At 45.3% G+C, this 21,733-nt stretch overlaps 1 protein-coding gene and 1 long non-coding RNA gene across 2 annotated transcripts; one reads left to right on the top strand and one right to left on the bottom strand.

The window, feature by feature from the left end:
- Window positions 1–10,753: 10,753 nt before the first annotated feature.
- Window positions 10,754–13,694, top strand: LOC127474001 (interleukin-5-like). The gene is given in 4 exon segments (XM_051794288.1): window positions 10,754–10,858; window positions 10,962–11,075; window positions 13,132–13,266; window positions 13,602–13,694. Coding segments are annotated over 4 exon segments (447 nt in total).
- Window positions 13,695–14,231: 537 nt separating this feature from the next.
- LOC127473944 (uncharacterized) lies at window positions 14,232–15,959 on the bottom strand. Its single transcript, XR_007905633.1, has 3 exons — window positions 15,764–15,959; window positions 15,112–15,195; window positions 14,232–14,540 (listed from the first exon to the last, which is right to left on the bottom strand). It is a non-coding gene; the product is annotated as an uncharacterized LOC127473944 (long non-coding RNA).
- Between the last annotated feature and the right edge of the window lie 5,774 nt (window positions 15,960–21,733).

Here is a 21,733-nt window from a genome sequence, read left to right as displayed (position 1 = left end):
TTGGAAAACAGCCCTTTGTGCTCAATCTCAGCATCATCTGTAATTAAACTGAGTAACAGAGATGATAGGTGAAGTAAGTCTGGACCTTATCAAAAGCTGGCAGCCAGCAGGTGGTTTTGCAGCCAACAGTTCAGGCTTTCACTCTGCAACTGTGCTCTGGTGATAATCCGGCTTTTTATGAGTGCCGAAAAGGTTCACAAGGCATAAGCTCTGGCCACTTCAGATTTTGAGACAAGAAATTAGGGTCCATATTGACACAACAGACTGTAAAGATATTGCCAGAGATATTGCCATCTTTCAGAAGCAAATACAGCCCCTCTGAAGAGATGACACCAGATTATACTCCGTTTTTTTGTTGCCTCCTGCCCTGTAGCTGCCTCAGTATGACTCAGTTGTTCAGCAGCACGATGCCAAAAGGCTCTGTTGTCACTGCTTTCTCCAGTGCAACACTTTTCCGCATTGCTTTTAGATGATGCTCAGACCGAGTCCTGACTCTGCAGCCAGTCTGACCTCTGGAATATTCTCCAAAAGTTGTTGATTAGGAGACAGCTGTTGGCAGTGTTTCTGTTAAGTTTCCTGTTTCACCATTTCCCCACCAATATGAAGTCTATTCTCTAAAGAGTGTGTGTGTTTATGCTACTGTGGGATGGTTTAATGGGAATGATTCCTTCACTTGTGATCGGTCTCCTCTGACCAGCACAGTTATCAGCCTTTCAGAGTCTGTAAATCCATGAGTGCAAGCGTGTGAACATGAAGGGCTGAGGAGCAGAAGGGACTACCTCAGTCGCTGTTTCCTGCAATGCATATTATCATGTCATCCCTTCTAGAAATCTGTCAATCTGGTTGGAACATTCAGTAGAAGAACAAACAGTGGTTACAAACTTTTATATTTCCATTCTAAACTAAGAGCAGTCAAATGCTGACTTCTATGAAGGAATGTAAGTATGTTGTATTATTTCCCACATGCTCTTCTGGGAGCCAAACATTTTCATCTGGGGACCTCTTATGTTTCTTTGGATGTGCCCTGACAACAGGATGCTCCATAAGCCTAGTGTTAAAAGCTTTATCAGGAGCTTTTTCAGTAAGGATCAAAAGATCCTTTCAAGAGGGCTTTTTAAACCTGTAGTTACACTTTTCTTGAGGAGTTTTAGGACAAGAATTAAAAAAATTAAAAAATTTAGTTAAACAGTGTTTTCAACAAAAACAGATCTGCTCATGAAATGATGTATTGAGAAATTAATAATTTGATGTGCAAAATCTTCTTTGTTTCTATGACTCTCAAGCAGGTAGCTGTGGAAAACCAGATGACTCTTCTCACACCGTTGAATAATTAGTCCAATTCTGCTGGAAAATTGTAACCTTTTAATGACTGACTGTTACCCTCTCACAAGCCCTTGCCTGGCATCTGAAAGTAGATTTCAGCCACTTATAAGCACTTCAGTGTTTTCCAGTGGACAGAGATTTTCCACTTACGTTGAAGGACAAGGTTTTCCCTTGGTGCCAGGACAGCTAATTTCTGCCATCAATACCTGCCATGCTCTCACTGTTGGGCTGCTGCTCATGACACCCATGCCTTTCCCAGCCATGTGTTCTGTACTGAATTTCACAGAACAGTGAGGGTGAGGAAGGAAGGCTAAAGAATTCAAATTGTTTAAGTGGTGTTATGGTCTGTGTACGTCTAAAAAATTGCTGTTATTTTTTACTCTGCCTAGAACTGCAGTTCATGTTAGAAAATCCCACTGAAGAAAGGATGGCATATTACTGAGTGGGATGTAAAAACTACTTAGCTTTTCAGATCTCCATCTCTCTGATTATGTGATGCAAAAGAAAGAATAGAACCACATAAAGATCTGTGTTATACAAGGAATGCTCCTCTTTCCTGCGATGAGTTTTTGATATTGTGTAAAAAAATGACATCTCTTATCCACAAAGGTATTTTCCCCTTACTTGATGTCAGAAGGAAGGAAACCCCCAACCTGTCCCCACTGAGGCATCCCACAGTGCCTATGATAATTCACACTATGGTCTTATGCCTTTTCCTATATGAGAAAACTTTCCCTTTCATTTAATATTCAAGGTGTACATGAGTATATATAGGCAGTGCATAGTGCATAAATCAAACACAGCCTTCCTCGAAGCCGAAATGCTGTTGCTCTATATCCTCTTAGTGAGTTGCTGCTTACCTGGCTCAATGGGAGATGCAGTAAGAGAATTTCAAGACAACCTCAAGAATCTAACGAACGAGGAGGTGGGTCACTATCTCTTTTTCTTCATTTTCTGCAGTTCTTTCAATGGAAATATGAAGTGAAGCCCACGCTGGTTTCAGCTCTAGTTTGCGCGTCCTGTGTCTTGTTTGTTAAAGTTGAGATGCTCAAGGCACTGCGTGTCAAACTCTCCTCGGAAGCTGGTGCTGTAATTGTTTCCCCAAAGGAAGTTCAGAAATAGAAAACTTGATGAAGATGATATGTACTTAGAGATGTTTAACAATGTGGCAGTCACTTAGAGGAGAAATACCTTCTAACAGTATATTCTTTTTTAAAATTTTAGACCTGGATTCAAGTACCCAGGGGGAAATTTCAGGTAAGACTTTTAAACTTCTTTATTACTGCTGTTGTTAATTATTTGAAGAATGATGATGCTTTGTAGCAGATCTTGAGGGAAAGTGTGAGAAGCTAAAAAAGACCGAATCTCACTAAAAGGGAATATATTTACTAACTGCATGCATATAGACAGGGAACTTCCTTGTATGCAAAACTATGGAAATAAATAACCAATTCTGTGACCGTGGTCTCTGAGACTTGGTTATACCCCCGCTGAAGGCAATCTCAGGAGCTCTTGCAGAGAGTTTACTACTGAGGATGTTCTCAATGTTGCTGCTTGAGGTGCAGACCCTGAGCATCACCTTAAGACCCTGAGCATCACTGTCTTTTAGAACCAAAGGTGGAGAATATGGTTATTATTTGAAGCACTAAAATGTTCTTATCTCTTGGCAAGATTATCTCAAGGTGACCTGAGTGCTATAAAGCATCATGGAGTTTGTGCCTGAAGGAAGCAGTACACTGGCACGAGTTATTGCCCACAGCCCTGTTGATCCGTGGTTTCAGTCTGTGGGCTGCAGGTTTCTCAGGCTCTGTGAACTGAAAAGAGGTTCACGAAAAATAAGTAACAACAGGCAGTCTGTTATTGGGAGGTCTTGTCTGTAGAGAAAAAATGTTTAGAGTTTGAGACTTTAAAGAAGGTGGAGAGCAGCACTTTATAGACAGAAGAGTACAGTGGTTCTGTCCTTCTGGGTGGAGATGGAGCTGGGAGAGGCAGCTGGCAGAACTAACCTCCTCAGGCTACCCAGTGTGGTTTTGATAAAACTGCAACCCCAATGGATTCTGATCTGCTTTTACAACTCTTTTCCTTATTTTTCCTTTATAACAAATTTTTTAATGTTATATGCTTTTTTCCTTTCCTGCTCTAGATTTTTTATCAAACCCCAGAAAACACAGAAAAGTACCTCTTTCTCTGATTGTACAAAAATAGAGTAGACAATAGGTAATTTCTGTTTCTGCTGTACATGCAGATAGTTATTGAATTTATTGAAAGATAAAAGTTAACTCGTTTGGTAGAATATAATTTTGCTGTTTTGTTTTTTTTTTAGTGCAACCGTGTTCCCTGTCAACTTAAAACAACCATAAAAGGGCTGAAAGTTAAGAATGAGCAAATGAGAATATCCATTTCTGTGTTGGAGAAAAACATGAATCACATAATATCAGCTGTAAATAAAGGACATACAGTAAGTTTCTCATCAATTATTTATAGTCAGAGCATCATGGAATGGTTTGGGTTGGAAGGGACCTTAAATCTCATCAAGTTCTAACCCCCCTGCCCAGGGACACTCCAGGTAAAAAAGTGAAATTACTGTAAATGGACCACTCATTTGTTTTCAAAACATGAAATTAAGCAACTCAGCATTCTGGTCACCTAAAGTCAACATTTTGATGCCACCTCTGTAGACTCCTAATTTTGCACTGCTGAACATTGCAGCTGCTGCTCAGCAAAGGTTTTACAGAAAATACCTGAAATTCATAGGGTCTTGATGGAAGTTAGAGTTCCATCACCTGCAGACAAATCCTGGAACTTGTCATTAGCCAGGAGATTAATAAGGAAAGGCCCTAAGCCACATCTCAGAAAGTGAAGTCAGCCAGGAGGAAGTATTCCCAATACTCAAGTGTCTTCTCTCTGTACATCCATGCAAATCTATCTTTCCTTCTGATGACACACCCTCTTGAACCACCACAGACAGCATCTCAGCAACATGCTCTTCTTGTTTCTCCCTTATTTTCACTGTTACCTGATGTTATCATCATTATTCCAGGAACCTGAGGAGAAACATTCCTGTCTGATGAGAGAGATGCTCCAGCAGAGAGCCCTGGAGCACTTTGAGAGGTACTTCCAAAAGCTGCATGAGGACTGCACATAGTCCTCCTGAGAGCTGCTGGCACTGCAGGTGCTCAGACACCTCTTACCCAACACTAGAGCTGGTTCTGGTGGAACAGAGCACCATGAAGAGACAGCACAACATTAACATGAATGTCTCATATGTGTGTTATCAGATATTTATGTCTTATTGCTGGTATTACCATATTTAATTAATTTATAGAGAGTTTTTATATTTGTACAGAGTCCTAATGTGCAAGATGATCATGAATAAAAGAACTTAAAACCATTAATTCTATTGTGGTGTTTGTGCACTATAATATTTAGAGGATAAGTCAAGGCTATGTGAGTGAAATTTAAAAAAATAGAGATTAAGAGGCAGATCCATTGATGTGCTCTCCTGCAGGCACTTACAAAATTGTCAAATATTTATTTTCTGAAGGCAGGAGAAAAAAAGGAGAGAAGGCTATCTTTCAAATATGTGCATAATTAAGTTTGGAAACAATGTGATTACCTGAAATTCCACAACATAATTGCAGTGCAGCGTACATGCATGATACACATTCTTTATTTATTTAATATATTTACTGTGAGAGCAGTGGTATTTATTTTAATACCCATGGTATCTCCCAATTATCTGGCAAAGAGTGAGAAATTAGTGTTTGTTGACCCAATGACAGGCCAAAACAAAACCTTAGGCAGGTCTCTGGGTTATCGCCATAGAAATATAGTTGTGATAATTATCAAAGAGAAACAATGGTGGTAGCAAAGGATGTCTAATTTAGGCTGGATTTGGGTTTTTTCTGCACAGGATTGCCTTAAACTGTATTTTTCATGAAGTGAAGAATATATCTACAAGTTATTTTTCCTTAATAAATATACTACTTTTTTTAAAATCTAAAGTGTCAGAGGAAAATGACATTTTGCTAATGTATGGAAGCATACATTGAATTCCAAATGAAATGCAGTGGATTCACTGAGCTGGCTTTGGGGGGTAGTTTGAGGACCTGCCCAGCTAGACATTGTGTAAGTTTTAAAGCAAAGTACTTGGCACAGATATATTTTTGGGAAGTCATAGACCCTCACTAATGAAATAAACAACAGGATTAAGTGATTGAGCTAATTATGGCCAAGAAACCATCAGATTGTAACAGATGGACAAAATCTTACAAGCAATGGAAGGGTGCACAGCAAAGAGATTCCCGTCTGGGTGACTGAGAAAAGCCAGGGTTAATCCAGGCACTGGTATCAGCAGTGTGACAGTGGCTAATCCAGCCAGGCTCCAAACCAACACATCTCAAACAACTCCACTGGTAAAGAGGAAACGGGGAAGACACTGGCCCACAAGCCAAGCCCAGGCCATTAGTCACAGCTGGAGGTTTAGCAAGACGAGACAAGAGTGAAACAATGGATTTTGAAAGAGCAAACATGAGAAGGGTCCTCTCTAAACAGATGTGCCCTTCTGACACAGCTCCCAGGGAACCAACAATGCATCCTGGGGCATGCAGGAAGCCGGAATCCTGCCCCACGCACAAGGTATTAAGTACTTGAATGTTGGCTTTCAAAAGTAACTGTAAATGATGCACAGCTGCTAAAATTGAGACAAAGCTGGGAAGCATCACTTTTTTCTATTATTTTATGTTGCACTTCAGCTTTCTGCATGGAAAGTAGCAGCAAAGTCAGCATTTTACCACAGTTTGCAGAAACTCTATAATCTTAAGACAAACCCCTTTCAACCAACCATTGCTGAGTGACTGTAATATTATCACAGGTCATGCTAAGAACTCATCTTTCCTTCCAAACCGTGCTAAAACCTGTTAAAAGTGTGAGTTATAGTGTGCTGTACCTACAGTGGGGACAATACTGCTCACCCACACCAAGCTAAACCTCATCAGAAGAGCACATAATGCTACTGGCTGCTTAAAGAACCACCCTTGGAGCTTAATTAACTAATTAGGCAGAGGATATCCCTAATTAAAGCATATTTGAATGCAACTTTGCATAAGCTCAGCTCATACTTACAAGTGTATTCTTCCACTATTCTTTCTCATCACCTTGCCGTGGGTCTGTCCACACAGAGGCACAAGGATTTTAGAAAGCAGAAGAGATGTTAAAGCTGCCAGAAGAAGTTGCTGAGATCCAAAGCTGTGAGCACTCTGTCACTGCTCCTGTGCCTCAGCACTTCGGGGAGCTACAGAATGGGCTCAGTGGTTTTTTAAAACTATTCTGGCTACCATTCCCACTGGCATTTCCCATGATGCTTCCCAAAAAAGCTTCCCAATACAGCCTGGGCCAGCCAGCAGTCGTGCCTCTGCTCAGCCCTGGGCAGCGAGTGAGCAGCAAATGATGTCCACATTTCCATCAGTTTTGGCTGAGTCTGGATCACCTTCCTTTCCCTGTATTTCCTCTTCTCATCTGCCTTTATTTTTCTCTCTAGGAAGTGTCTCCTTCTGTGCAGCAGCTCGGCCGAGGTGCTCTGAGGTGGGATCTGACAGGGTCCCACTGGTGGCAGTGACAGCACTAGATGGGAGCTGTGAAAGAACTGGTCAGATATGGCACATATTTTTTCCAGAAAGCAGTGACTTCTATGGAATGTCACTGAACTGTAAACAAAACTCCTCCTAACAACCTGCTTCCTAGGAAAGGAGTTTATTTCATGTAGTTCAGGTCAAGACCAGTGTTTATTAAATTTCACAATTTCCCTGGCTTGGGACTGGCCTTTGAACGAGCACGGGGGCTGTTCTGTGGCAGAGGGGCTCCAGGAGCAGCACTATGGAGCAGCACTACTTTTGGATGTAAGAACAAAGTCCAGGTGTTTATCTTTGCTCTCCATTGCTGGGAGCAGGAATTCTGCTTGCTGCTGGAGCATCCAGCCTGGATTTGCACATGCACATGTGCCTTGCTGCAGCAGCCACCTCTGCAAGGGCCACATGCTGCTGGAAGGCAGCAAAAAGCCAAGGATTCATTCCTTAAATATGATGAATACGACTTCCTGCTAGTGACCTGCTTTTTGCACTCACTTGGCTTCTCTCCCTTGCTGTCTATTAGAAGTGAAAGTATCACCAAAGGTTAAAACACTTCCTACAACTCCAGGAGGTGGGTGAGTTTGGGCATCAGAAAATTTGCCAGGATAGGAGAAAACTCTGTTTCAACTGGATTGCTTTAAACTAAGCTCCCAGCACAAAATATTGGAACATAACCACTGTGAGAAAGTATTCCAGAGCATCTCTGCAGGAGATGTTCCCTGGTTTTCAGAAATTCCATTTTCTTGGCCTCGGGAGGTTAGAGAGGCATGAGATACTGCACCATAGCCATGCTGCCTTTTGTACTTGCCCTAGTAAGGAAACCTTATCTGAGCATCATAACTTCACACTTATCTAGATCAAAGAGCAAAACCAGCTCCTATAAACAGTTGCAGCTCACTTCTTACAAGGCACTTGCTAAGTTTATCAAGCTAATGCAGGCACACACTTGCAGGAGTCATCACCATTTTGTGATGCAAAGAAGCCCTTGCCCAGGATGATCCCTGCTGGCATTAGCAGCACCTTGCACAGCTTTTGGGATAACTTTCTTTTCACACTTGTAGCATCATCTGATTCCTTTTTTCAACAATATTCCTAAATCAGCTGCAACGTGAACACTTATCACACCCAATCCAACTGAAATACTTTTCATTAGTATCAAAAGCCATGAATTCACTGATTAATTAGATTATTTGTTCGCTTCCATCCTCCTGATCATTCCAAATTCAAACAGAAATACTTTGGATAAATCCAACACTTTGGATTTCCACTCACTGTCTTTTACTGCAGTCTCCAGAGTTTCTTCTGAAATACTCTCTTTGCTTACTCTTATTTCTGTCCCTAACAATTCTACCCATGTTTGTGGTGCCTTCACTCTGCCTATACTCACAGATCAGACAAATTCCAGAATTACAGGTATCAAAGGTCAGGACCTGTTGCTTATGTTGCCCTTTATTTTTTTTACATCATCCTTCAGCTTCTTAACCCTGCGTTCAAGTGAAAAACAAAACCCCAAAGCATCTGAACAATAATGAACGGGGGACTATGGTTTGTGTAGGGGCACTGAGCCAGCTTAGAGAGAAAAACAGGCACTAGAGCAGCCCTGTTATCTGAGGCAGAAGAGGGGGAAAAAGTGAAGGGGAAAAGCAAAAATCCCTAGATTTAAAAGTGCAGTGATTTTGGAATATGTCACAAGAGGAGAGAGTGGTAAAACAGTGGTGAAGGACCAGTCTTGTCCCTTTGGAGCTGGGCAAAACCCTGCTGAAAGACCAGCTCACACTGCTGCTACACATCACAAAAATTCCTGTGAACTCTTGGGAACCGGGAATTACCTCCTGCAAAGTTTAACAAGGGAAAAGAAATACAGTTCACACGAAGTTCTGGGACAGTGGTAAGATTCTGCAGAAGTGGTCATGAAGGCCAAGTGCATTTTTCAAAAAGGCAGTTGTGCCGGCCAGGAATGGAATTGGAGACAGATGTGCTCCCTGTGCTGAGGGGCCCCAGGACAGGGAGACTTGAGGTGGGGGGACATGGCAGTGGCCTTGGCCCCACAGGCAATCCCTCTCACCGTGATATGGGATGGGCCAACTGTCAGCCAAGGAAAAGGTGAAAAAGTGGGATTTTCCAACCAACCTTGAGTCAAAACTGAGTTGCCCACAGAGATCTCTAATGGTGGGGTTGAACCTCAGCCTGGCTGGCAGGTATAGTCCAGGTTCCAGCCAAGGGGAAGAGGAGGCTTTGCCTGAAAAATCAGAGTGAGTTTGAGGGAGATCAAAAGAAACAACTGTAAAACACCAAAAACACAGTCAACCAAGAGCAGGGCTTAATATTTTCAGTCATATGGCTTGTATGCACTGGTGTGGAGTCCATAGAATGGTTTGAGTTGGAAGAGACCTGAAAGACCGTCTAGTTTCAGCCCCCTGCCATGGCAGGGACACCTTCCACTATCTCAGGTTGCTCCAAGCCCCATCCAACCTGGCCTTGGACAATTCCAGGGATGGGGCAGCCGCAGCTTTTCCTGATAATCTGTGCCAGTGTTTTACCTCCTCACTGTAAAAAACTTCTTCCTTATTACTTGTCACATTTCTACAAGGACACAATGCCCAGAGCTGTGTGATGAGAAAGTTCTACAGATAAGCACAAAGTGTGGGAAAAAGCCCACTCTTGTTCCAGATGACACACACATGCATTGAAGAGGGCAGCAGCCAGCTCACAGATTAGCTTGAGCTAAGCCACATAACCACTGGTGACTTCTAACTTCCCCAATTCAAAGTATTGAGATATTGAGGCACTTACTGGTAAGTGCTGTGGCATCAGGCCCCACGAGCGGAGCCGCCGGATCTGCCCCTGCCCAGCAGGCACGGAGCTGGACTCCAGCCACCCCGGCCACTGCCCTCATTTCTGTGAAATAAACCCATCCTTTTTTAGAGGAAATAAAAAAGGAGTTTTTCCAGCTTCCAGGAAAGTGAGAAGCACAAGCCACTGGCTGATTTGGCCAGGTAACACACCACGGTGCCCTCGATGAGTGACCCTCGCAAACCTGGTGGGCTCCCCCCTCACCAGCTCCTGGCCAGAGAATGGGGCGGTAAGGGGACCACTGTCCTGACCCAAAATCAACTCTGTGGCACCAGCTGTGCCCATGGGGTCATGGTTGACTCACTCAGGACACCCTGCATCCCTCCTTTCCCACCCAAAAGGGGCCACTTTGCTGTGCCCATCCCTGGGGCCACCCTGTCGCTGCAGGGCAGTGGCTTCTCCTGCTGTAAATTAATTAACTCTCACAGCATGCCTACATTTTGCCAAAATTTTGCCACAGGTATTGCACAAATGCTGTAACTTTCCCTTTCTATGCAGTGAGCCACATATTTTCCATGGGATTTTGTTGGGGTTTTTTTCTTATACCATTCTTTTCCTATTGTTTCTCAGCCAGCCCCACGCTGCGGCCAAAGAAGCTGTGATTTCTAGAGAAGAGCTGTAGCAACTGCTACAGGAGGTAGCAACTGCCTGGTCATGCTTTGGGTCATTCTATGCCTTCCTGATTTTCAAGCTGAAAAACCGGATATTTATAGATTTCTTTCCATGGAAATGCTGATTGGGTAAGGAGGTTGTCCCAAGGTTAGACACCAAATTTACTGGAACCTCTCTCTTCCAGAAAGCCTCAACAAATGGCTTTTTTTTTTTTTTTTTAATTCAATCAGTTTCCCAAATCAACCTGAAGTGCTATTTCCTTGTAGAGACCATAAAATGGTAGAGGACTGGTGGACTGGTCCAGAGCTACTTAGAGGTTCTCTGAGCACATCAAGAGGATGAAAACCCATCTCTACCTTCTCTTGCTGGCTGCAGGCATCTCTGCTGCTTCCCAGATGAGCAGCATGGCTGAATTACTGACACTTCTACAGCAAATGTGGGAGGTAATGGCAAAGGACATTCAGGTAAATTCAATTTCCATTTTTCTAATCTAAAATTTGATATACTGAATTCTCTTGTTCTTGAATATTTAACTTCCTTTGAAAGTCAAAAAATCTATGTAATATTATATTTTTATCAGTGTTAATGAAGATATTTGAAAGGCTGAATTAATATATTATTTTTCAGAATCTGAGGATTGAAACTCCAGATAACATAAATGTAAGTAAAAGTATTCTTAAATAAAATTAACATTTTCATAAATTTCTTCATTGAAAATTGAGGTAGTTTTTAAATTGTTATCTTCTAAAATGTTCTATTTGTATTTAAGAGTAAATTATTACTTTAAGTGTAGCTATTATAAGATATAAAATGATATTGTAAGATATAAAATGTAGTTAGATATAAAACATTATTAAAAACAAGCAAATGTTGAGTCAAAAAAGTTGCTGTAATATAAAAGGACAGCAACTATTCTTGTTGTATGTTTTTGTAAATCTCCTGCAGAACACACACATGGAGGGATTTTCTGAACCAGCTTTTGAATGAAAGAGCTAAAAAGGAAAGAGAAAACTTGTTCACACTTCTTGCTTGTGTGCCTGCAAAAATCCTCCTTTTTAGCCTACTTCACTTAGTCTACTTCTAGAAAGGGCTTTTTAAACCCTTACTCCCAGGAAGGGGGTTAAGTTACCTGGTCTTGTCTGAAGGATGGTGTCAGCGTGCCCTGAACAGGACACCAGAGACAGGGTGCCCAGGAACGAGGTCTGTCCTAAAGATCAAACTCCCCCTGGTGGATCTGCCATCTTCTTCTACATCTCCAGGAAACGTCTCCTGTCCCCTCTCAGGTTTTCTTTCTAAGATGACTTTAAGCACCTCCCTGGTCATGCACACGGTGTTAATGAGGCTTTTTTCTCTGCTGTGCATCAATGAGATTCTTGGTTTCCCCAGATCACAGCCCAGCACAGAACTCTTCAGCTCACAGCGTGGCCAGATGGCTGCTGGTAGGAGTGCAATCTGAGTCATTAATTTGGTGAAGGAGCAGGATAATTCCCGTTTGTGCCCTAAGCTAGTACAGGAGGACGGGAGTTTCTTGGTGTCAAATCCAGCCCATTCCTTGCAAATTAGATGCAAAGTTCCCAGCTCTGTCACTTCTCTCTGGATCCTGTCTGGACGAGCTCTCTTCCCAGGCTGGGGCTTGGGCTGGCTTTAACTGAGATTTTGACCCCGAATCAGCAGTGCCCAGTGCTGGCAGCTCATTTGTCCCTTTCCCTGATGAGGTCCCTGGAGGTGCCCACTGTGCCAGTGCCCAGCTTCCCTCTGGGGAGATGAGCTGCTTCCCTCTCTCCAGTGCTTTGGAGCCAGAGGTGACAGAGAATTCCTCGAGGTCTGAGTTTGCTGTTCAGCAGCAGCAGAAGTGGCTTCCCAAGCGAGGCTGTGGGAGGAATGATCTTACTCACCCCGCAGCACCAGGAGTGACTAACGGGACCACGCGCTGGTCGTGGGCGTCACAGGCACCTTCGGCAGCTGCTGCATTTCCTCCGATCCTCGATGATTAGTTTTTTCTCCCTTTTTCATCACTTTCTCCTCCCGTGACACCTCAGTCTGTTCCTGCCACTGATGGTCATGTCCTCTCCTTTTTCCTTCCTTGGGAGTTTAGCTGAGCTCTTCCTGAGCAGCCCCGCACTGGCCAGTGTGACCATCATCACTCTGCTCGGCTTCCATCCACGTCCCTCCTCCCTCTTTGGTGGCCTTGTCCAGACCACAAAGCCCCAGAGACCAAAGCCAGCTCCCACTTTGTGGCAGAGGACCAGCGTGGGATGGCACACGGGCCGGGCAGTGAGAAGGTGGCTTTGTCCCTGTCTCTCCTGGCAGGCAGGTGCCAGCTGTTGCACAGTTTGTGTTTGCAGCACCTTCAGGTTCATTTATTTGCTTTCTCTTGTGTTCAAGAGGCACGAGCAGATGGGAGAAATCAAACTGGCTTTCAGATGGCTGCAGAAGAGGAAGGACTGAGGTGTTAGACAGTGAGATGGTTCATCTGGACATTACAAAACACACAGCAGCAGATACTTTGCCAGGTTTCTGCCTCCAGAGTAAAGTATGCACATCAGATAAATACACACACTTGCCCAAGTCGCTTGCAAACTCGAGCTCAAAAGTCAGTAAGAATGAATTTGTCGCCCAGGCAGTTGGGCATCTCCCCCAAAGATTTTTAATAAACTTATTGCAGCTCATGGTTACAAATTCTTGTGCCTCAGTTTTGCTAATTCTTTCATCTTAGGATGTGAATTGTATCAGCACAATCTTTGAAGGAACGGAACAGCTGAAAACTAATCCAGCTATGAAAAAATTCAGTGCTTTTTTCCAAAATTTTGAAAGACTGAAGCAATTTCTCACTCCCAGCCTGGCAAAAGAGGTAGGAATTTATTCACTGTCTGCCAGAGATCCCACAGCAGAGATGTTACAGAATATGATCTATAATTCATAGACGAGCCCTTATGTCTACAAAAGAGAGTAATTTTTGTACTGGCTTGTTTTTAATACATGGAAGAATAAATCCTGGCATTATTTCATGTTTATGCCCTTCCCTTGTTCTAGTCTCCCACTTGCTCCACCTCTAAATTAAGGATTCATATGTGTGATCAGCAAATTTAAGGAAAATTGTATCATTCATAAAATGATTTTGAGATGAACAAGCTCTAAATAATGATTAAATATTAATCAATTTCATTTTCTTGATTGATTTTTCAGGGGAAATGTGATACAGAAAGAAGGAATGCAACGATATTTATAAACAAGTTGATGACATTCATCCGAAAAGCATTAAAACCCACAAGAGCATAGAGTCAGAAGTTTCTAAAATTGCTGAAAATTTATATGAGCAGTAAAATGTTTACTTATTAAAGAAGTACTCCTCCTTTGTGTTAAAATCTGGTTTTTTTAAAGTTAATGGATAGGAGTGTTTAGAGCGATATGACTTTATTTCTATGGTGTCAACTAAATTATATTACATTTTATGGATATATGTATCTTGAAGAAAATATTTATTCTGTATCTTTACTAGTTTTAATAAAGAGAATAAATGTTTGTCTCTGGCTTTCCCCTTCCCCCCAAATTTCTTCCAAACTATTCCCACACTTTAGCAAATGTAGTTATTGTAAAATCTCTCACAGTCAGGGCAATTGGATCCTTCAGGTGACTGTGCAAGTGTATTGCTGGAAGCTATTTCTAATGATTCATGAATTAAAAACCCAAGAGCTCAGTAAGGTGCCCCCCTTGCCCGTGGCAGAGCTGAGCTTGCACGTTTCCTCTAGCTCCCTGGATGACTGCCTTTCTTGCTATAAATATCCAGCACAAATTAATTCTTAAAAAAAAAAAAAAAGTTTCAAATGTAAGAGAAAGAAATGAGAACCAAATTGAGAAGAGATTTTCGGTCAGAGGGAGAGGCAGGTTCCTGCAGTGTCCCTTCAATCACAGAAAAAGCTTCTTGAAAAACTTACCAGTTTTGACACGTTAAAAAAGAAGCTGAGCAGCCAAGCAAGGCACTTGTGGTCAGTCACAGTGATGCCAAGGGTTTGATTTAATGTGTTCCAGATTCCTGGGTCAGACAGGTCCTGATACAACATGCCAGTCCCTGCTCCTTCTTTGGGGGCATCCCTGGGGACCCCGGCTGAAGCACGGCTGAGAATCCTGTGACACCAGAACAGATACACAGAAACAAAACATTTTCTTGCCACATCAATACTGATTTTCCCAGTGTTTTCTAGCATTATCCAAATTTTATTAAGGAAAAATACAGCTTTTCATCCCAGCTCCGGAAGATGAGGGGAGCAAGGATGAAACAAGGATTAATCAGCAAAATTCTTATTTGTGAGTTATTGGTGCAGACGTTGATCCATCAGCCGCTCTGCTGCTCCCAAAGCAGAGCAGTGTCCGCTCAGGAGCAGGAGGAGGCGGCGGGCGGCAGGTGGCAACAGGGGACCGCGAAGGCTGGATGCACAGCCCTGCCCGGAGAGCTCTGGGGCGGGGAAGATCCCAGGCAGGGCTTTCCCTGTGGTGTGCGGAGCTCCTCCGACTCCGGAGCCCCGTTCTCCCGTGACTCCGACTCCCGGGCTGAGCCCAAGCCCCGTCCGTGCTCGGCCACCCCCGTGCCCGGTGCCAGCTCGGCATTCCCCGGAGCGGGATGGGCCCCCAAAAAAGGAACTTTGGACTCGCAAGGGACTGGGAGCTCTGGCTGGGTCAGACCTGCCCTCCGACCCACCTGGATCCTGCTTCAGGAGGGAACTGCTCCAGCTGTACTTCAGTATTCACTACGAGTTTATACGAAAAGTTCAAAAGAACCATCCTTTCCAGCATGCCCATGAAAATAAAAAATCATATATGTAATATAAATATATGCTTGATGACTTATAACTATATTTTGCATGTAATATATAATATATATAGTATATGCTAATTTTGCAGGGAGTTCTAGACAATATATATTTACATAACATATATTATTAATGACATAAGTATTACATAATTTATATATAATATTGTATATAATTTTTCTATTTTACATATAACTATATGGTTTACGTTAGATATTAGGAAGAAATTCTTTACAGATAGGGTAATCAGCCATTGGAATGGGTTGCCCAGGGAATTGGTGGATTCTCCATCCCTGGAGGTGTTTAAGGACAGACTGGATGTGGCATCAGTGCCATGGGCTGGGGACCACAGCGGGGTTGGATCAAGGGTTGGACTGGATGATCTCGGAGGTCCCTTCCAACCCAGCTGATTCTATATCACCTTTTCTAGCACGCCCAGGGAAAACATCATGTCCTTAACATAAAACACCCCCCTAACTTTAATTAACCTTTAATACCTCCCTTTTACAGTTTAATTGACCCGTAAGCATTATTAGTCACCCCAGACAGCAGTTGTGCTCCCCTCGAGTCCCTCCCGGGTGGGCAGCGCATCGGGCGGGGGTCGGAGCCCCCTCGGGGGTCACGGCAGGAGCATCCCCCGGTGCCGCGGGGGGGATTTCCCGGCGGGGCCGTTGGAATTCCCGGCCATTCCTGCCCCTGACTCAGGGCCCGGCCGGGCTTCCCCTGCCCCCCCTGCCCCCCCGGCCCCCCCGGGCCGCTCCCTCCCGCGGCCGAGAGCGGCACTGCCGATTCCGGGAAGCGGCTCCGGCGCCGCCGCTCCCGCGGGAAACCGAAACTGGGCGGCGGGAAGGGGGATGGGGAGGATCGGGGCACATCGGCCCGGGAGACGCACAAATAAAGGAACAGAAGCGCACAAACAACGGCCACACGAAAATTAAAGGGAGGGAATAAAAGGGGCGCAAAGAAAAAGGGGCGCAAAGAAAAAGGGGCGCAAAGAAAAAGGGGCGCAAAGAAAAAGGGGCGCAAAGAAAAAGGGGCGCAAAGAAAAAGGGGCGCAAAGAAAAAGGGGCGCAAAGAAAAAGGGGCGCAAAGGGGTCAAAAAAAAGAGAAGAGGGGCAAAAGAAACAGAGACGATAAAAATGAGGAAAAAAAAAAAGGGGAGGACTTAAAGGGAGGACACCAAAAAAAGGGGGGCACAAAAAAGGGAAGGGGTCACAAAAAAAAGAGGAGGACACACACACACACAAAAAAAAAGAGGGGGGTACACACCAAAAAAAATGGGAGGGAGACACAAAAAGTAAAGGGGGGAGGGAGGGCAGAAAACCTCTGCTTTGATATTTCAGCCACAGCTGGTGAGTCAGTGGGACATCAGGAGATGTTAAAAAATAATAATAAAAAAATAAAATCTGTGCTTCTTTTGGAAGAAATCACACCCACCGAGCAGGGGAAGGTGACAAGTTTGAACAAGGAATCATGTGGGACAGCTGGTCCCTGCAAGGTGTTCCCTCCCCAGGGTCCCCCCATTCCCTGGTGGGGAGAAGGATGTGACAGGTCCTTCCCTTGCTGTAGATCCACCCTGTCCCTCAGCAGAGGGGCAGCTGAACTGTGATGGGCCCCCAGCCTCCAGCCCGATGTGTCACTTGGTTTTTCCTTTTCTTTTTTTCTTTTTTTTTTTTTTTTTTGAGGGGGGCAAACAGCAGTTACACATCTCCTTTGAGAGCATCCAAAGAAACTCCCCAGGGGACCAGCACCCAGCCCAGCCCAGGGTCCCATCCTGCTGCACACCCGCAGAGTCTGTCCCAGCAGGGGACAAGCCACCTTCCCAGTGTCCTGCCTGCTCTCAACACCTCCAGGATCCTCGTGGCACAAACGTGACCAGCCCTGGAGCTTCTCAGTGTCCGTCACAGCTTCCTTTTTGGCAGCCTCTTTGCACGAGGACAGGACAGAGTATTTCAGACAAAGCAGGGGTTATGAACATCCTTCCCGAGGGAGAGCAGAGGTGAAACACCCCCTGATCACTGATCGCTGCAGCCTCCACACCCAGGGGACTTTTCCTGGAGAGCTACTGTGAGTTCCCAGGATCTCCCTGCCTTGTGCTCACAGACACCCTGGGCTGCTGGAGGGCAGTGGCAGGGCAGGCAGGGGCCGGGCGCAGGCAGGGGCCGGGCGCAGGCAGGGGCCGGGCGCAGGCAGGGTGGCCCCCATGACCCTCCAGCCCCAGCTCCCCCTGCCTGCCCCTGCAGAGGGCTGGAGGCACAGCACCACACTGCCCCAGGCACTGGCCTGGCCTGCCCTTCCCACAGCTGGCAAGTTTGGCACATTTTCTGAGCAGGCCAGGACAGAGCAAACCCTCCAAGGCAGGAGCCAAACAAGAGGCACAGCCAGGCTTCCCCACCACATGTGCTGCTGGTCTCCCTGGCTCTGCAGATGGCTGGCTGGGCAGGTCCATTCCCACCTTCACACAGATGCCACAAGGGCAAAAGAAACCCCAACCGACTGTAAGACACAACTTACTCTTTTTCTGCTGATCTCGGCCCCAGCTGCACAGGTGGGACTCCAGCAACGTAAAATAAATGGACTCCCCTTTCAGCCTCAGGGGGGTTCCTGACCAGGATGGCACAAACACAGTACACTCCAAATCAGCACAACCCCACTGTGCCCTGGCCTTTTCAGGGAGGCTCAGGCTGCTGCAGGGCTGCACCCTCATTAGCAAACTCATCACAGCTGCCAGGTGCCTGCAGCTCACAGGACTTCCCTCAGCAAATCCTTCATGACAGCTCTGTGTCCTCCTGCAAGGTGGAGAGGAAATTAAGGAGCAGGGAAAGTCCAAAGACACAAGTCAGGTTCTTGGAATTTCCTTCATTCCCACCAAAACAAGCCCAGAATCTCATTTGGGTTTAGTTTAAAACTTCACCGCTCCATCAGTAGGGAGAACTGGAATGATTTTAGGTCCTGAGACAGGTCTTTCCAATTCCAGGAAACTGTAAATGGCCCATCCCAGGATATCTTTATTGTAGCCTGCAGATCAGAGCACTCGCTGGCATTACATCATGCCTGGGCAGAGTTTCAACATTTCTGACATTCATTCTCCTGCATGTGCTTCAACCAAACTTCCTTTCTGTAAAAGAGGCATTTATAAGAAATGGAAACAGCTTGCAGAGAGCCCTGCACCTCATGGCTGCTGACCCAGGACCAGCAGTTTGGTTGTCAGCCCTGGTGCTTTTGAAGGCTGATGCTCCATCTCTGCTTCTGAAAAGTCCATTGTGCATTAACCCCTCACTGCCTGGAGAGCCCGTGGGAGGGACAGGCACTGCCTGCCCCTGATGGCCCCTGGCACCAAACTGTGGCAGTGTTGGGTGCTCCATAGTGGGGAATTGTGACAATCCCCAGGGGCCCCAGATGGCTCCACAGCCATTTTTTATGTCCCAGTTACTGCTCCAAAAAGAAAGGTTTGTTCCTGAGTTTGATGGGGAAAGGCGAGGAAGGCAGGTGGGAGAGAGAATGCGAAAGGATTTGCATTAGAGCAGGTTTCTCTTAAAGAAGGTAGAAAGGAGGAACAAAGCCCTGCAGACTGGGGTATGGAAGGGCTGCTGAAGGCTGGTGGGCATGGGAAGGTCCTGATGTAGAGATGGAAGGAAGCAGCCAGGGCCACAAGGAAGCAGATAAGAGGCTCGCTCTCTCACCATGCTCCCACTCTTCCCCTCCACAACCCCCTGCTCCATCCTGTGGTTATTCACTCCTCCCATGCAGACCTGAGGCTCTGCTGCCTCCTGGGACTCACTGGCAGGTCACCAGAGGCAGCTTTCTGTGGCAGCCCCTGTCCCCATCTCCTCATCTCCCTGTTGTCAGACACAGATTCCCCACTGTGGACCTTCTCCCCTGGTTGGATTCAGAGTCATAGGAAGGGAAAATCTTCAAAGCAAAGACTGCCATCAGCACTTGGTGTAATGCTCAAGACCTTTCCCCCACTACATCTTACAGATGCAGCACCTGAGGCTTCCCTGGATGCGAACATGGCTCTGGAGTCTGTACCCACCATTGCATCCACATTTGCACTGGAGTGTGTTGGTTTTCTGCCCTTCAACCCCAGCTCCTCAAAAAGTGCTTCTGGATGTTTGGACCACAAACATCCCTTTGCCCTGTGGGCTGGGGTTGCCCATCTCATGGTACACGGGGATCCATATTAACCATCATTCCTTTCATACAGCACAGGATCAGAGCCACCCTGAGCTGCTTAACCAAGAGTGATGATGCCAGGGAACAAAGATCTGAGTTAGAGCCTCTATTCCCGATCCATAACCCTCCCTCCCTGGAGGCCATGCCAGGATTTCTATGGCTGATGCCAACCAGGTCATGTTTTTTTTGCATTACTTAAATTACAGTCTTCCTAGGAACTCCTTATCTCAGGGCACTGCTGGATGAGATCGAGTTTGTTATACAACAAACACCACTTGCTCGAGGATTAGCTGGGGATTGCATTTTGTTTTAAACAAAAATATTATTAAATATTTCCTCTGCAGTAGGAAAAGAATTCTAGACTTGGGATCTCCCTGGATGAGGTAAAAGTGATAAAATATGTCAGTGACCTGCTTCTCTGTGGATAAACTGGGTGGAGCAGAAGGGCTTTATGGCCACCCATTTACTGACTCCCTGAGGTGTGCAGATAATTCCTTCTTCTTACTGTTATATGTGACAAATGTAAGTGCATATTCTTGCTGCATTAAGTAAGTTGCTGAAAGGGTGGTTAGTGCAGAGATATGAATGAGAGGAAGGACTCAGCTTAATAAGGAGGAGGCTTTGTAAGTGTGGGGTTAGGGAACCTGACACACAATAACATCGGGGAGACAGACACAAGTTGTTATTTCCTTGTTTCAGCTGAGAGAGAGCAAAAAGCAAACATAAGGCATCCCAGGCTGGGCAGGTCCTGCTCCATGGAAACGTGCTGTGCAGATACAGGACAGGACACAGATATAAAGGTCAATTAAGTTTCACTGAGTAGGATCTGTCTGGGTTGAAACCCAAGGAAAGAAGAGGAGATTTAGGGCTGGGGCTGTTAACCTTCCTTTGTGCATTTTTATTGTAGCTCTATTTATTTGGTGCCTGGAGTCAGTTCCTGGGGAAGATACAGACTAAAAACAGCCAATAAGGGTCCCAACAGTACTGAAGTCACGTGTCAAAAGAAGTTACTGCTCAAAATTCAGTCACTTAAGGTGTGTTTGATACATTTCTATGCAGACCTTGGCCCATCAGACCAGGAAGCCCAGAATTCATTTTTCCTAAAGCTGGGGGAGGCGTGAAAGCAAACCATGGGAGGTTGGATCAAAAGCAATCAGCATAATCTTTTTTGTCAATATTTAGGTTGTATAAGAGGTGGTGTGACTATTTTTGCAGATGACATTTACATTGAAACCTCAAATATCTTCCGTCTTCCCTTTTCCAGTCCACTTTCATGTTACCTCCTGTTACTTTATATCTAGTATCTCTCCTAGTTTGCTTACTTATTTAATTTACCTGATATATCTTTACCCGTGGTGAAAGCTCATTGGTGAATGGTGCCTCCCACAGCACAAAGACCCAACTGGAGGATCCTAATTACATAAGATAAATGTGTCCAGCAGACAAAAACCCATTAGTTTAAAGAAAGCATGGGACACCTACCAGGTGTTTCTCTGCTCTTAAAACCAAGTTTGGGCTTTTCTTTCATCTTAATGTTAAAAAAAGAGAAAACTTGCCAGAGCAGGCAGGCAGTGTGCTGGTGTCACACTGCTGCCTCAGCAGTCCATGTGTCTTTCTACCTCTCTCCCAGTATACCTTCCTGTTGCATAGGACTACAAACCTTCCTTGAAATGACTGAAGTAACTAAAAACATTCTCTAATATTCTGCTGGATTGAAGGCACCTTGAAGACATTGCATGAAAATCTAATCTCACTGCCATACAGATCCAATGGATAGGAGAGAAATCCTGATGATTTCAGTAGCCTTCTGTCATACCATCATTTCCCTTCCCCAGGCTTCATCCAAGCAGTTTTTAAGAAGAGACTGGATGGCTCTTAGTGCCATGGTCTAGTTGACAGGTTGGTGTTGGGTCATGGGTTGGACTTGATGATCTCAGAGGTCTTTTCCAAGCTAGTTGATTCTGTGATTCAGTGTGTGATTCTGTGATTCTGACCCCCTGCCACGGGCAGGGACACCTTCCACCAGCCCAGGTTGCTCCAAGCCCCGTCCAACCTGGCTCCTTCCAGAGATGGGGCAGCCACAGCTTCTCTGGGCAACCTGTGGCACTGCGTCACGACCCTCCACAGCCCAGAATTTCTTCCCAGTATCTAATTTGCACCCGTCCTCTGCCAGCGTGAAGCCATTCCCTGTGCCCTGTCCCTGGTGTGCTGAGGCCAGGCGGGTGACCCCGGTGTCGGTGCCCCGTGAGGGGCAGGCAGGATGCTCCGGGGTCCCGCGGGCTCTCTGTGAGGAGGGGCCGGTGCCCGATCCCACCCCACCCCGTGCCGTGCCGG

Source organism: Manacus candei, unplaced genomic scaffold (assembly GCF_025592945.1).
Source record: "Manacus candei isolate 608988 ecotype Guabito, Panama unplaced genomic scaffold, ASM2559294v1 h1tg000037l, whole genome shotgun sequence".
NCBI classification, from domain to species: domain Eukaryota; kingdom Metazoa; phylum Chordata; class Aves; order Passeriformes; family Pipridae; genus Manacus; species Manacus candei.
The sequence above is the reverse complement of the archived record's forward strand: the minus strand, read 5'-3'. Positions and strand labels throughout refer to the sequence as shown.